This window comes from Amphimedon queenslandica, unplaced genomic scaffold, assembly GCF_000090795.2.
Source record: "Amphimedon queenslandica unplaced genomic scaffold, v1.1 AMPQUscaffold_13495, whole genome shotgun sequence".
Lineage (NCBI taxonomy): Eukaryota > Metazoa > Porifera > Demospongiae > Haplosclerida > Niphatidae > Amphimedon > Amphimedon queenslandica.
In genome coordinates this window covers 379,302-395,561 of record NW_003546269.1, presented here as the reverse complement: position 1 = coordinate 395,561, position 16,260 = coordinate 379,302, and the positions used below count along the sequence as shown (strand labels likewise).

Below are 16,260 nucleotides of genomic sequence, written 5' to 3'. Positions count from 1 at the left end.
AATTAAAATTACTTAGTTTTCGCGGGGTTTGTTTCTGCGCATGCGCACATCAGTGTGCCGGCATGTGTGGAAAGATGTCCTCTCCGTCTTGTCCGAAGTTGTTGTGAAGCAAAGAGAGAGACGAGGAACCATCTGCTGCTTTTATTTAAATACCTAATCCTTCAGAGGAAGGTATGTTTTCCTGGATTCTACCTAAATAGCTTGTACCCCTCAGTTTTAATACCCTACCTTTATAAAAGTAGTCTATGTTGTTTGTTTTTTATTACAGTTGATATTGTGCTTCTTTTTGAGCCTCATTTGATGTTTTATAAGCCTCTTTCTTCCCTTGAGAGCCAATTCCGTTATGAACGAAGCTTAACAGCTGTAAAACCGAACCACCAGCCTGTCCAACACGCGTCAGCTTATTCTGTTCTTTTGTGTACACAAGATGTAGTATTTTGATAAGGGGAATAGCTGATTCTAATCAGACTCTTTAATGCAATTAGAATATTAATCATGTAATTAATTCAATTAAAGTTATTGTAGCCCAGCTCATACGACGTGTGCCTGGGTGTGCCTAATTAGAAAGTTAAAAATACATTTTAATGATTTTGCGTCATTTTTTAAATTCTGTAGTATTCACACATTAACAAGACTTGTTGGATTGTCCTCATTGTTGATATCAGATTGTAGAGAGGCTGTTGTACAAGGTGAAGCAAGAGTACCTTTTACAATTGAGAAAGGTCAGTAATGAATAGCAATTCTGTATAACTATTAGTGTCATTACATAGTTCTGCCTATGGTGGTTGGGGGGTGGTCGGGACGACCACCTCAACAAATGAACCAACCAGTTCATCACTTAGACCAACCATCCAAATAATACTAATAACCATACATAAAGCATGATATTGTAGTCTACTAGTATGGTGTACATAAGCTTAAAAGGAACAATATTAGTCACCAACCACCTCTAATTTTTTCTAGGCAGAACCCTACATTGTTGATTAATATATTGACTTCATTTTATCGTGCTTTTTTTTCTCTCTCTCTCTCTCTTTTAATAACCCTTTGGTTGCTACTAATATAGATAAATTTGCACATTTTGGATTCAAAGGATTAAAGGATTATAAAAATGTCACAGCTAATCTCTTATCATACAAAGCGTAAAGTCTTTGTTACGACGGTAGCCCAAGAAGGCCTGTTCTATGTTCACTTGGATACACCAGAAGCATTTGACTTACCCAGACTCTCTCAAGAGATAGCCGAAGTGGTCCGAAACAATTTGGATAAGAATAGAAGCTTCTCACCTTCGGTGGGTGCCAAATGCTTTGCCCAGTCGCTACTAGACAATACATGGTATCGGAGTCTTGTTATGAGTTTAGACTCTCCTACTACTTACAGTCTATATTATCTTGATTATGGTTATACGGAAGCCAATGTCCCTGTTTCTCGCCTCTTTCCTCATATTTCTAAATTTTTCGAGATGCCTTATCAAGCCGTCCAGTGCCAGTTGGCTAATTTTGTTCCTAAAGATGGCGTCTGGACGGAAGAGGTTGTTGCTGCTTTATCTGATAATATTAACATGCAGGAAGTCCCTGCCTTGTTTTGGGGTGAGTGTCCGGATTATGCTTCCTTCCTCACAGAGCACGATGTTCCATGTTACCTCACCACCCTTTACTGGGAGGAGTCCAGCGACTACACCGTTGCCGAGGAAATGGTTTCCATGGCGATGGGGACACACCCGGAAGAGTCGCCCGAAAAGATGCTCTCGGTTCCAAAGTCAAAACTGATCAAGAAGCCCCTGGCCACACCTCCAACTGAGTCTGAGGCTACGCCCACTGGATCCAAATATGCTTACCTGTCATTTGAGATTGGTTTGGAGTACAAGATTTATATTTCTCATGCCGAGTCGCCTGACGTCGTCTGGGGCCAGTTCTCTGATCGTACTGACGAACTAAATCAACTTGTGATTGACCTACAAAGTGGTTTGTCAGCTAATAAAGTTCAAATACTTGAGGGCGGGCTACTAGCACCTGGTGAGCCCTGCTGTGTTAGATACTCTGATGGTAACTGGTGCAGGGGACTTATAGACGAATGGGATGAGGCATCGTTCATTGCTAAAGTTCTTTATGTTGATTACGGGAATACTGAGTCAGTGGAAGTATCTGCAATATTCTCAATGCCACGCCAGTTTTTCAAGGTACCGGCACAAGCTGTTAGCTTCTCTATGGCAGGAATACGTCCTGTATCAGATAAATGGTCTCCTGAGGCCATTGCTTGTTTTGAAGAGTTATACACAGATGTTGAGCTACTAGCTGTCATTAAAGGTCAAGATGAAGATGGGTATCCTTCTGTAGAGCTTAAGGACGTTGCTTTGGGCCAAAGCCTTGGAGATATACTAATACAAGAAGGACATGCTATTTCTATTGAGCCACGGTCACCTCCTGACACAAGTAATATAGAGGAGAAGAGAGACAATAGTGTTGATAAACAACCCACTAAAACAGCATCTCCAATTAAATCTTCTCCAACTATGACTCCCACCAAGAAACCGTCTTTCAATCCTTTCAGAGAAGCTGTGGTACCAGTTCAGTCCCCTCTATCTGTCTCTGTCCCTTATATAGTCACTTTGGATAAGTTTTACTGTCAAATTAACGATCATTTGGACGAACTCAACAAGTTATCCACTCTGATTGGTCAATATGCCGTCTCCCCAGACGCCGAGAAAATACCAGTCGCAAGGAAAAACCTTCCCGTCCTTGCAAAGTCCTCAGAAGACGATAACTGGTACAGGGCCCGACTTTGTCCACCAGAAGAAGGTGGAGAGAGTAAATGGAGTGTGGACTTTGTTGATTATGGTAACTCTGAGTTGGTTAATTTGGATCATGTTAGGGTCATCCCCGAGTCATTCCTTCGCCTTCCGATTCAAGCATTTGAGTGCTCTTATTGTGATATTGATCCATCTCTAGTTGAAAATGACGAAATTATAAATTCGTTTTTTGACATGGTAGCTGCCACGCCCACAACATGTATGGCTAGCAGGTTGGAAAAGAGGGAGGGTCGTTCTGTTTATTCGGTTCAATTTTTCATAAAAGGAAAAGATATAATGACGGAATTAATATCCAACAGTAAGACTGCTGGAAGTCTAAGTAGTGGGTGTGGTCAGAAAGTCAGTACTCAGTCTACTTCAAATGATATACCTCGTCTAACATTAGTCACTGATAGACCAGTCTCTGTTGTTATTTCAAATATTGAGTCGCCATTAGGATTCTCCTGTCAATTAGAAGAGAACTCTAATTCTCTCTCCCTTCTTGTCTCTCAGATGACTGAACACTACAACGATCCGTCCACTCCAACGAAACCAGTCAAACCGGTTCCTGGAACCTGTTGTGCCGCCCTGTTTGACCAGGACTCTCTCTGGTATCGGGGAAGAATCCTCTGTGTGGACGGGAGTGACTCCATTGAGATCTTGTTTATCGATTATGGTAACAAAGAGCTGATAATGTTGAAGAATACGAGAGATTTATTATCAAAATATTTATCGCTTCCAATTCAAGCCGTGTCATGCTCACTCACTGGTATCAAGGAGGATGTGATTACAGACGATTTGATCACATATTTTCAGGATCAGTGTCTAGACAATCAGTATCAGTGTCAGTTCAAGTTGAGTGATGCCGTGTCAAGTGTATCGTGTCAACTGGTTGATCCCATGTCAGGCGTATCAGTAACTGATCTCATTCTGAAATCCATTGATTCAAACACTAAATCAGATACCAGCCCTTGTACGAGCGAACCTCCGTCATCAAAACCCTCAGGATCTCACTCTTCAAGGAGTGATAGATCCTCTCCGAGTGGATCTCAGAAAAGCTACGAGAGTATCACGAGAGACAAAGGAAGAAATGAGACTGGTTTCAGAGACAGCGTGAAGGAGCCCTCTTTCGATTCCAGACAGAGGGACACTTCTCGCGAGAGTACCTCCAGGAGAGAAAGATACCGATCAGATGAAGAAAATAGAGAGAGAAGGGACGCACCTTCCTCTTTCGATTCCAGACAGAGGGACACTTCCCGCGAGAGTACCTCCAGGAGAGAAAGATACCGATCAGATGAAGAAAATAGAGAGAGAAGGGACGCACCTTCCTCTTTCGATTCCAGACAGAGGGACACTTCTTGCGAGAGTACCCCCAGGAGAGAAAGATACCGATCAGATGAAGAAAATAGAGAGAGAAGGGACGCACCTTCCTCTTTCGATTCCAGACAGAGGGACACTTCTCGCGAGAGTACCTCCAGGAGAGAAAGATACCGATCAGATGAAGAAAATAGAGAGAGAAGGGACGTACCTTTTAAAAGGAGCGAGAGCTACAGAGACGAGAGAAGGAGCTCTGATTATAGCAGTAGAAGAGAGAGAAGCAGGGATGGATCGTTCGAGAGTACAAGAAGACGGGACGAGAGTTCTGGTAGGGATTATCACCATAAGAGGAACAATAGTGAGTCTAGTCAGAGTTCTTATAGATCAGGAGCTCAGGATGTCATTGACCCATTCCGCCCTAGTCTCTCTTCTCCAATGAGTGGGCGTGTCTCTCATTTTGTGTCTCCGTTAGAGTTTTATGTACAGCCATCTTGGAATGCTCAGAAACTAGCGTCTACAATGTCGTCGATTGCTTGTTTTTACGGGGACGAGAAAAGAGGCGCGGTTTTTACAGACCCGACGACCGGGTCTTATTGTTGTGCATTAATTGGAGATAAGCTACAGCGCTGTAAAGTGACCGAGGTTTTGCCTGATGGGAGTGTGAGGGTTTTTTGTCTAGACGAAGGCTCGACTCACCTCATCAGCAGCATCTGTGAAGAATTTTACGTTCTAGAGAGGCAGTTTTATTATCTGTTTAGTCAGGCTGTTCGCTGCTCTCTGGCCGACTTTAAAAACCTAGCAGCCGAAGAGGTTTCTAAACTCTCTAACGAGATCAGGTCTGCCATACTGGGACGAAATGTAGAAGTGACCTTTAGGACTGACCGACATGGTGACTGCTATGAAGTGGATTTATCTGTCAAGCAATCGCTGACTGAAGTACTGTCCAGCAAGAGAACCTCAACTGCTACTAAAGGAAACACTGAGATTAGTAAAGGTAAAAGACTATTATACATGTAGTTCTTTTTAAACATGAATGATTTGTTTTTAATATTTTAGTACCGATTTGCTATTTAAATTGATATTTATTATATTTTATTTTGTTTCTTAATAGTTCCTTCAACTGAACTGACAGCTCCTCCTTTCCAGCTCCTATCAACAGGACAAGAGGAAGAAGCCATGATACTGTCCATCTCCTCTATCGGCTCCATTTATGTACAACTATTATCCAGTGAAGAGTCTATGACGGAGCTAACAGCAGGGATTGAAACCTTTATGAAGAACCCTGCACCTCACGTGAACCTGGGGACTAATATTTTAAAAGTAGGAGGCATCGTTCTTGGCAAATTCACCGAAGATGACAGCTGGTACAGAGCCATAATTACCGCCCTATCAGGAGGGACGGTCAGTCTGTTTTATTTCGATTACGGGAACCAAGAAGATGTCCCTGTAAATCGGGTACATCCCATTTCCCCTTCTCTCTCCTCTTTCCCTCGTCAATCAATAGAGTGTGCTCTGGAAGGAATGGAGGATCTAGCTCCCTCGGGAAAAGATTTTAAAAATATGGAGAGTGAGTTATTTGAAGCCTCGTGTACTATTAGTGTAGTAAAATGTAATGAGACTAATGGCCTACATATTGTGAGGATTAAACTCGCCGAAGGTTCTTGTGATCTTATTGAATGGGTTTTAAATAACGGATACTACACAAGGAAACCAGCTACACAGACAAGCACTGCAACCCCCCAGGGGAATATTGAGAGGAATATTACTGCCCCCTTGGGTAACAACGAAGCTGCTGCTATTGTTACAGACAAAAAACCTCCTGGAAAAGATGGTATTTTATCACAACGAGAGTCCGAGCGTTTGATAAAGAGTTATCCTGTGAGCGTTGGTGAGTCCCTCTCTGTCTATCTCTCGTATCAAGAGGACGAGGCTGACGATGGAAGAAAGAGAGTCTGGGTGACACCAGCTGTGCAATCAGTTGAATTGGAGGCTTTGAGAGATCAACTAGAAGAGGAATACTCATCTATTGAGGCTGACCAACTCATACCTAATCCAAAAACCGGTCAAACCTGTTGTGCCAAGTATTCCGCTGACGGCAAGTGGTACAGGGCTCTTGTGTTGGCCCCGCCCTCTCCGTCTATCCTAGTCCTCTTTGTTGATTATGGTAACACTGATATTGTCAGTGAAGTATTTGTACTTAAAAATGAACTTAGATCTTTACCGATGTCGGCAATCTGTTGTAGACTAGAATCATCTACCGAAGCTATAGAATGGGACGAGCCCCTATCGTTCCAGTTCCTCTCGCAAGAGGAGCTACCCACGTCTTGTTTGCCACTGTGGAATGTCCAAGTGACCCAGATCACCTCTTCATCGGTGAGCGAGAGGTGTCCTTCTCCTCTCCAGCGTCCTCCCTCTCCGCTAAAAGAGTCCAGTATACCAATGCTTCAAGTGAAGACAGGAGAGAAGTACGAGGTCTACATCAGTCATTCTGAGTCTCCATCTCTCTTTTATTGCCAGCTGGTGAAGGAGAGCCAAGATCTTGACGAGCTGATGGCTCATATTGCTGATTTTTATACCGACAAGTTCCTTCACTTGGAGCCAGAGATTGGATCTTATTGTGCAGCGAAATATAACAAGAACAACAGCTGGTATAGGGCACAGATCATTGAAGTCATTCCGAGAAGTGGAGAAGAAGTAGGAGAGACGCCGGACGTTAAAGTTTTATTTGTTGATTATGGTAACGAAGAGGTTGTGAGTCCTTCTAACATGATACAGAAATTGGATTGTCAGTTTACTCATCTTCCCTGTCAGGCTTTGCCTTGCTCTCTTCTCTCGTCTGTGAGGGAGTCGTTCACAGAAGAGCAGCTGGAAGCTTTCTTCTCTCTCAATTTTGACGAGGACTCATTCACAATACATCTCAAGTCCCTCTTACCGTCGAGCGAATGGCACGTCGAACTAAGCGATCAACAAGGAACAACTCTGAACGAATTATTCACATCACCGTCAGGTTCTCCTCGACTTCCACTGGTGGGTGGGGAAACCACACCCACTTACTACCTACCCCAGTACCAGCCAGGATCCACTGTGGACGTTTTTGTTACTTGCGTCAATTCTCCTGATAACTTTTACTGTCAACCTCTCGGTCTTGCAAGTCAACTCGAAGAACTCATGTCTACAATATCAGAATTCATGTCGTCAGTCCAGGCTCCTAAACCATCCCCACTGGAAACATTAGAACCTGGTCAAACCTGTTTGGCTCGTTATTCCGATGACTCGGAGTGGTATCGTGGTCAGATCGACTCGGTGAATATCCCGGAGAGGAAGATATTTGTGCGTTATGTTGATTACGGTAATCTCTTTGTGTTGGACGAGAGTAAGGTCGTTCCCCTCCCTCCTCAGTTTCTGAGTGTACCTGTTCAAGCGTTACACTGCTCTGTCATGAAACCGGGCGGAGAACACGAGGATGGACATAAAGTCACGCCCACGATATCCGAGAGATTTATAAGAACTGTGAAAGAAGAGGAGCAGTACGTGCTGACCGTCCTCTCCTCCTCGGACTCTAAATATTTCGTTGATGTTTATGTCGGGAGTCAGAAAGTAAACTTTTCATTTTTGGACACGATGAGCAGTCCCCTTAACACTAGCTCGCGGGATGACGAACTCAGTAAAGACCTTGAGATATCTCCATTCCACTCTACGGATGGTGGGGCTGAGAACCTATTACTAAAGATGTCGAAATCCCCTACAACGGATTTGGAGGAGTCCGAAGAGGACAGCACTGCGACTGGCGAGCCGTTGATCCATGCTCCTTGTCATTTGTCGCTAGTTGCCGGCGAGACTCTTCAAGTTAACGTGGTGTATGTAAAGGACCCGTCGTTGTTTTATATACAGAGGGTGGACTGTTATGCTGAGCTTGAGTCTCTGTCGAACGAGATAGCTCAGTATTGTGCCGATTGTGCCGGTCAGCTGTATCAGAAATCGTATCAAAGCGGTGATTTTGTGTTAGCTCAGTACGAATCTGACGTCACTTGGTATCGGGCTCACGTGCTCGAGCAAGTCTCTGTCGACTCTTTTCTTGTGAGGTTCATAGACTATGGCAACAAGGAGACTGTGACTTCTAAAAATATGATTATGTGTCCAGGGAATTTCCTAGAACTGCCAGTCCAAGCGATAGCTGTGTCTCTAGCTCAGGTTCCATCTAGAGAGGGCTGGCCTGATGAATATTCAAAGTGTATTGTAGAACTAACTGAAGGAAAGGAGCTTCAAGCAACTGTTGTGTTACCCGGTCGTCAGAATATACCCGCTAGTGTATCTCTCCTTGATCCTGAGACAGGTTTGGACATAGCGTCAAAAGTTCTTGAGGAATTGGACAAGGAGTGTGAAGAGGGCGGAGCTCCTGACTCTAAGCTCCTCCTACAAGAAGGGGAGCCTATCAGTCAACAGGACCAATCATCAGTTTCGGTTGAGGGAAGTAAAGAAGGAGAGAGTCCTTCTAGTTTCGACGGGGAGGATCTAGGTACTAAGATAGAGACCCTGAGAGAGAAATTGGAACTCGTTTGCATCAAGGAAAACAGTTCTTCCAAGATACCACAAGAAAGCCTCTCGCAAGCTAATAATAATAATAATACTAATGAGGGCGTGGCCAAGGAACCTACTGATGAAATGCCTTCCACTGACATTGTAGAAAATGTTGAAGAGAATAGTAAAGATGAAAGCAATGTACATGTAGGAGTAAAGGAAGAGGAGCTGGAAGATGTTGAACACAAAGATGATGACGATGTGGTACCAGAGCTGTCATTAGAAGGTGTGTTCTCATGAAATATTGGTCAAAATTGGATTTTTAATTTTTTTAAAGCTGTTCAAAAATCTGGCCAAAGTCCCTGTGCTATAATACAGGGTCATCAGCCAAATTTTACCAAAATTGAAAAGGAGAAAATTCACCACTTTTATAATTTTTTTCTGATGCATATACATGTACTTATGTTGCCTATAAACTTGGAGCTGATTCCGATCAAAATTGGATTTTTTACTAATTTTAAAAGTTACTCAAAAATTGGACCAAAGTCCCTGTACTATAGTACAGGGTCATCAGCCAAATTTCACCAAAAATGACTAGGAGAGAATTCTCCATTTTTATAACTTTTTCTGATACATATATATGTTCTTATGTTGTGTATAAAGTTTGAGCTGATTCCAATCAAATTTGGATTTTTTACAAATTTTTAAAGTTACTAAAAGTTCATCTTTCTTTGCATTATTATTTTGTGTATACATGCGACAGCACAATTGTATTTATTTTCATGTCCCCTGTAGGATCAGAGTTAGAAGCAGAACAGACTGGTAATGCAATAGAGACTGAAGCTACTGCCATTGAACAAGAAGAAGAAGGAGATGAAGACAAAGAAGGTGACCTCAACACTGATGAGCTCTCAAATCCTCAGGAGCCTGTAGATGCTGATATCCCTGACAACGTAACCACACCAGAGGGAGCTGCTAATGATGAAGACATGAATATTGAAGAGGCTCATATTGTGGCTGATATCTGTCAGCCTAACTTGAAGGAAGTAGCTCCAGAATCTATGGATCCTCCAAAAACTGACGAAGGAGCCTCCATTCTACGCCAATATGGCCGTATAAATCTGAGTGGTGATGCCACAGGTGGATTTTCTGACTTAAAAAGTGAAGCAACATCTCAACTGCAGCAAACCGAAGGAGCTTCAATCATTAATACGATAGATACTGAAGCTGCTGATTCATGTACTAGTGTACAAGCTGATGTAGATACATCAGAAACAACCTGCTTACCAAAGACTGACTCTACTGTCACCATTGAAACTGATCAGTCTCTTAAATCTGAGTCTTTACTCTCTACTGAATCTGCTGCTGGACTTCAATTAGAATCAGCTACTACTGCTACTAAAATGGAACATAATGCAGAACCCTCTGCTAGTGCAGATATTACAGAATCCACTGCTGCACCTAATGAAGTCTCGCTCCCCACTCTAGAGGTTGGTTCCCAGTACAAGGTCTTCATAGTTAGTATTGATAGTCCCTATGATTTCATTTGTCATCTCTCTGGCTATGACCCAGTCATAGAAGCAGTGTCTTCCCTTCTCTCTGATATATACCAGTTTGCTCCAGAGGGTCAGTATACTATTTCTAACGAAGAGCTCGTTGTTGGTCAGCTAGTGTGTGCTCAGTTTTCCGAAGATGATTCCTATTATCGTGCAAGGGTACTCCACAAGATAGACAAAGACTACGAAGTTGAGTATTTGGATTACGGGAATCAGGAGGTGGTCCCTCTGACGAGAATTTTCAAGCTCCACCCACAACTATTGACATCTTGTTATCCTCCTTTTGCTCTACATTGCTCGCTCTCTGACCTACCGGCAGAGAGGAAAGAAGATGAAGAAGAGATAGGTCGTCTTGTTGATGCAATGAAAGGACTCATTAGTGAAGACGAACCAACTCTCATGGAAGTTGTGTCCCGCCCTCCTCCTGGAAAAGATTATGAGAATTATGAAGTGAAACTTTTTAGCAGAAATGAGTCTGTGTGTGGTGAAGGAATGGAGACTATTAATGCTAGCATATCACAATTACTAGAGACTGGTAGTTACAATAGTGTCCCCGGTCATCAGAAAGGGACAAAGGAAGTAGTACTAAATGAGAGAGTCCAGATGAATGGATCAACTCACTTAAGTGATATTGATTTGAATATTCCAATAGATTCTAAAACCAAAGGACACACCACTGCTTGTGTTGAAGGCAGCAACTCCACATAATGCTGTAGATGCTTTGAACTCCTCTAGTAATTATTATTGCTATAGCTGCCATGTACAAATTGATTAATAATAACGCATACAAATCAATCTTTGTTTATCATTTTCCATGCAACACTTTTATTATTTTGCTTTCTTTGCATAGAGATACATGCATGCGTTGTGACTTTGATTTATGTCCACTGTATCATTTAAAATTTATGACAAGAAACCAATTTAAACTGATAATGCCGACCATGATTATAATTAATTATTGTCAAAGAGAAGAGCATAAAGGATGCTGGTTTGTATTACATTATACATTTTAAATAAGACAATTTGTTGTAGTTTTTGAGAGTATTGTTTATGTTTTCACTTTCTTGAAGTTTTTTTGCCTCCTTTCCTAAATAGTAAGATTTCCAGTGAAAATCTACACTTAAAAAGGATTAGTTATATTATATTATACACTAGTCTTGAACAAGACACATTTTATTGTAGTTTTAGGAGTATCATTTATATATATTCACTTTCTTGGAGTTTTGCCTTCTTTCCTAAAATGGTAAAATTTCCAGTGAAAATCTACATTCTCTGAAGCATCATTTATACCTCATAGTCAGGTGCTCCCTGTCCTGAAGCCTGTTCAGTTTCGATTGGAATCGACTGCAGGCTCCCACCATTGGATCAGCATACTGAAACTGGCTGCTACCTACACAAAAATAGTATAATGCCTAATATTAGATCTATACTTGCCTTTTTTTGATGGGTCTTCAAGAGCGATGGAAGTACCGGAGACCTGACAGGGCTGTTTGGGTTTCTTCTTTGAGACAGAAGGGTCCCCGGATATGGGGGGAGAGCGTGGGGTGAGCTTGACAGCAGCCACTTTGAGAGACTCTAAAGAAGAGAAACAAGAGAGCAATATGACACGTGACTGAAATTTGTGATTTCAGGCTTCTAGCGCTTTATATATATAACAGCATGCTAAGGCCTTTTCACACTGAGCTTTGTTGATACAGCTGAAATAATGCCCATTGATCTTGTTCACACTAGCAGCTGAATCATGTATCATTTTGTGTTCTTGTTGCCATTGGTTTACATTGAATTCGCATCACTTCACATCAATCCACCTCTTGAGGTAAAGTGAGAGTGAATTGCCCATTAATTCACATTAATTCCACTCTATTGTGAACACTGATTAATGTGCATTACTTTTGCCAGTGTGAAAGGGCCGTTAAAGTTAAACTTACTTAATCCTGGGCTAGTGATAAAAGGGAGAGCACTGTTCTTCCCTTTGCTCTCATCGTGGTGCATCTCCATAACATGATCATCGCAATCCTCGTTGCCGCTCATGCTATGATAGTTAGTACTTTTGCTGTTACGATTCCCTTCAATGGTCAGATCGGACTGGAGAGAATGGTGAAGGATTGGTTCGTGGGATACTAAAGGAGGAGCTGGACTGGTGCTAGTCATGGAGCGTATTATACCGCCACTGTTGCCATTGTTCCGTCGCAAGAAATGGTAATACGCAAAAGGAGTCGTTGGCATTTGGTTCCAGCATTGAGTCTCGATAGCTTTACCTACAGAGAAGAAATTTAAAAGAATCAATTTCAAAAATCTGCGACATTGTTAATGTTAAAAAACAATGCATACTGGAATGTGTTCAAAACTACATCATACCTCCTCCTGTACCGCTTGTCCTAGCAAATAAATTCAAGATGGTCTTCTTGTTGACTTGTGGGTCCATGACATCGTCGTTAGAAGGGAGGGAGATGCGATGAAGTATGTGGACAGAGTGATGAGAGGGATCCTCTGAGAGCTGTGTTTCTGTACTAGAGGAATGTCCACTGCTACTTATCTCATCCTGATTATAAGTGCTGGCACAGTCTACGTCTTCTTCAACTGGCTCAGTGTTAGCTCCAGTCCCTCCATTTGTCGAGGTGCTGGAAAGGCTCTTATGCTGTTGGTACTGCTGGGATGTTGTCATTAGCGGAAAAGCAGAGTCATTCAAGAGAATGGCTTGTTTCTCTAAATCGACAATGTTCAAACGACAGGGACTAGAAAGAGAGAAATATTTGGACATTTTTAATGAAAGTTAAATCCTTGTTACTTTTCTCTGTTTCTTTTCTTCTTTTTGAAGACATCAGTGGATCCATGCTCGCCTGATTCACTACAAACACTATCGGAGACCACTTGCTCTATTAAAGAAGAAATATCATCATTATTGTCATTAATCATACATCTATAGTTTGAGTAATGCATATAGCGTGAACTAGTATTATCACATCAACACAGCCATAGTGTTAAAAATGAAAATTTCATGCATACCAACACTTACTCAATTGTATGAGTGCCGAATTAAATTGATCAAGTTGTCCATGTTTTCCTATTTTCCTGGTCTTTCTCTCTCTCCTTTTCTCGTAAGAGTTTGACTTCCCCTCCAGACAACCGCTTCCTAGCACTATCACGCTTGTCCCATTCTTTTTATTGGCGCCATTGCTTCTTGCTTGTGCTTCGCTTGGCACAAATTCCTGCGAGTTCCCGGGGCAAGAATTGTTTGCTGTTCTAAGAGTGGAAGGGAGTGGCATCCGTAGGTTTATGATAGAGCATATATCAGCTCCAGCTTGATACTTGTGAACATCACCTGGGAGGTCTAGCTTGAGCTGATTGGAGCTGGGAACATTGCTACTGCTATAGCTTTTCTGCTGTTGCTGGACCCTTTCTCCATTGCTGCCACTGGTCTTCATGATAGCAGGGTCGCTGCTGTAAGCTATGGTGAGTTTTGACGAAGGGATCCCAGATTTTCCTTTGGTCTTCTTGTGAACGAATAGCTTGTTATTAGGTATGTTAATTCTATGCTCTTTTGCAACATGAATCCTCTCTCTATGGCCTCCACCAGCTACTGCAAAGAGAGTATCCCCGCCTTCACTTTTAATTGTTTCTTTTGTGTCAACAGAGAAGCAAGGTTGGAGAGGGTCGGATTTGCTTGCTGTGGTCGAATGCTCCGACATCTGCACAACGAGAGGAGGGAGAGAATTGAGGGACGGAGGAGGCAGGAGGACTTTGTGGTGCTCTCCATTTACAACGACAGAAGCAGGAGTACCATAATCACTGGTGTGATCTGCAGAACCTTTGACCTGGTAAAGAGAGGACAAGCAAGACGAAGGGAGCCCGTTATATCCGAAGCCAAGACCATTCTTTGGTTTCTGTCGTCTCAGTGTAAAAAGTGACGGGGGGAGCGTCCCCGGCTTGTGTACTAGACTTTTACTGGATGCAAGGTTCAGGATGGATTTCCTTTTGCTGTTTGAGATGATTGGTGGGAGAATAAACTCGGACTGGACCATGGCAAATATCAGCAAGAGAAAGGAGAAAAATTGCAAAGCCTTTGACATGAAAGCAAGGTGACGCAGTGTCAAAAGAATGGCTTGGAAGCTGCTGTCATGGAACCAAACGCACACGTGTGCACGTGAAAATTTTAGACCTACCGTCACCATGACAACAGGAAAATCTACGCGCGGGAACTGGCGGGAAAGTGGAGCACGTGAGATCTAAATTTGCCGGGAAACTTGTGCTCCAAAAACGTGATGGACAAGAAGGCGACAGCTAAGAAGAGACTCTCTCTTAAGAGGGACTTAAAGAAGGTTTATCTGTTGTTCTTTTGTGTTCTTTTTACTTCATTTTTAGGACAATTCTCAGACTCAGCTTACACATTTCTTTTCTAAAAAGACAACACCAGATCCTTCCACCATCTCCCCCAGTCCTCTCACCCTCTCATCAAATACAAAAATCATTTTAACAAAAGCACCCATACTTGCTCCGTCACCTCTTAAACAGGCCACACCTACAAAATTACCCCAAAAGGCCAGACGGCTGTCCCTAAAAAGAACTCGTGGCAAATCAAAAAAAGATAAGACCACACCCACAGGCGAATCCCCTGGAACTGACAAACAAATGCGTCTCGACGATTGCAAAGCGTTTACACCAACGAAACTAGCCTACGTACTTGATGGAGGCACATTGCCTGATGTTTTTGAAGTTGTAAAATCACCACCTGTTAAAAATGACAACTGTTCTACTATCGGCAGTAATTGTGTTAAGAGAAACCTATTTAATAAAAAGGAAAAATTTCGATCAGCTATAGAATGCCCACTGATAAGAGATGGTGATATCAATGAGGAATCAATAACCTTTAGTAAAAGGACAAATGAAGACAAGAAAAAAGAAAATGAGACAATGGAAAGAGAAATGATGGAGGGGGAGGCACTTGTGGATAAAATGGAGGACATTGATGAAGTGGAAACTAATTTAGATGAGGATGATGCTACGAAAAAAGAAATTAGTTTAGCAATGGATGGAGTTGATTTTAAAAGCGACTCTAATGATTTCAGTCTGTTTGATGATGGAGATGATTTGGACGAGATATTTAAATCCATCAGTGTTAATTACGACGATGATGAAGACGCATCACATGATAGTCATGTGACCTTGCCACCGAGGTATGAAGTAACGACGGTCAATTGGGAGAGATACAGAGACGAGAACAACGGAAGAACAAACACACAGATAGTCCTCAATCTTGTACCGTTTTCAAAATATAAAGAGAAAGAGAAGGAAGGGGAGGATAAAAAGATTTTATGTTACCTAAGAGATGACTGGTAAATGATGCAAATTGTATATTATTTTAAAACTTTCATTTATTTATTTAGGGTTCAGTCTGATATCAGAGTTGGCGATATAATACACATTGTCTCCAGCTGCTCAACTTTAAGTGGGGCAGGGTCTCTCGCCCACTCAAAAGATTACTTTGTCATCAGTAATGACAATGGCGCCTGTATTATCATTAATCCAGACTACCTTATTAGTGTTACTAGTCTTAGTAATGGAATCACCTGCACCAGAAGGTAAAAAGCATACTACCCTGTAAAGGATGTTTTGTCTCATTTTGAGCAACTTTGAAAATTAATAACAAAATTTAATTTTGATCAGAATCAGCTCAAATTTCCTATGCAATGTAAAAAGTACTTGTACATCTATATGCATCAGTAAAAAATGGAGAATTATCTCCTAGAGATCTTTGACGAAATACCATCTGTCTTATCTCCCATTCCCAGGCCTATTCTTGAGGATCTATTCAAAGTTTCTGGTCAAACAGAGGGCATGCTTGTTGGCAAGTTACTCCACGAGATGTTCCAAAAGGTGAGACTGATCATGTGACTGTCATGTGACTATTGATTGACAGGCAGTACTAACAGCTTCAGAAGATGTATCAATTGTCACCAGAGACCGTGTACTATCATTGATACCTCTTTTAGTAAACAATGCATCAGTACTGCAGGAACTGTAAGACATCAATTTAAAATTTGATCACAATTGTAATAGTGTTCCTTGATCTCTCCCTCCCAT

General features: G+C 42.0%; 3 protein-coding genes across 5 annotated transcripts in view; 2 read left to right on the top strand and 1 right to left on the bottom strand.

The window, feature by feature from the left end:
- The first annotated feature begins 55 nt into the window (after positions 1–55).
- Positions 56–11,109, top strand: LOC100635893 (uncharacterized). 3 transcript variants are annotated; one of them, XM_019993465.1, is made up of 6 exons: positions 56–171; positions 616–722; positions 1,067–3,912; positions 4,015–5,099; positions 5,217–8,909; positions 9,419–11,109. In XM_019993465.1, exons 3-6 carry the CDS (start codon positions 1,112–1,114, stop codon positions 10,885–10,887), a joined length of 9,048 nt encoding a protein of 3,015 aa, XP_019849024.1. In that variant the 5' UTR covers positions 56–171; positions 616–722; positions 1,067–1,111; the 3' UTR covers positions 10,888–11,109. The 3 variants fall into 3 exon arrangements, with proteins under 3 accessions (XP_019849024.1, XP_019849025.1, XP_003384366.1); XM_019993466.1 differs by having other exon boundaries at positions 1,067–3,933; positions 4,036–5,099; XM_003384318.2 differs by having other exon boundaries at positions 1,067–5,099.
- Positions 11,100–14,366, bottom strand: LOC109580390 (uncharacterized). The gene is made up of 8 exons (XM_019993469.1): positions 13,196–14,366; positions 12,968–13,055; positions 12,538–12,914; positions 12,108–12,437; positions 11,614–11,754; positions 11,470–11,569; positions 11,391–11,414; positions 11,100–11,266 (listed from the first exon to the last, which is right to left on the bottom strand). Exons 1-8 carry the CDS (start codon positions 14,349–14,351, stop codon positions 11,236–11,238), a joined length of 2,247 nt encoding a protein of 748 aa, XP_019849028.1. The 5' UTR covers positions 14,352–14,366; the 3' UTR covers positions 11,100–11,235.
- A 22-nt stretch (positions 14,367–14,388) lies between these two features.
- Positions 14,389–16,260, top strand: part of LOC100635767 (DNA replication ATP-dependent helicase/nuclease DNA2-like) — a 7,496-nt gene continuing 5,624 nt past the window's right edge. Inside the window, exons 1-5 of the mRNA XM_019993467.1 lie at positions 14,389–14,498; positions 14,542–15,512; positions 15,564–15,758; positions 15,969–16,053; positions 16,097–16,197. Of these exons, the coding sequence (XP_019849026.1) occupies positions 14,442–14,498; positions 14,542–15,512; positions 15,564–15,758; positions 15,969–16,053; positions 16,097–16,197 (1,409 nt within the window). The 5' untranslated portion in view covers positions 14,389–14,441. The remainder of the gene's footprint in view (positions 14,499–14,541; positions 15,513–15,563; positions 15,759–15,968; positions 16,054–16,096; positions 16,198–16,260) is intronic.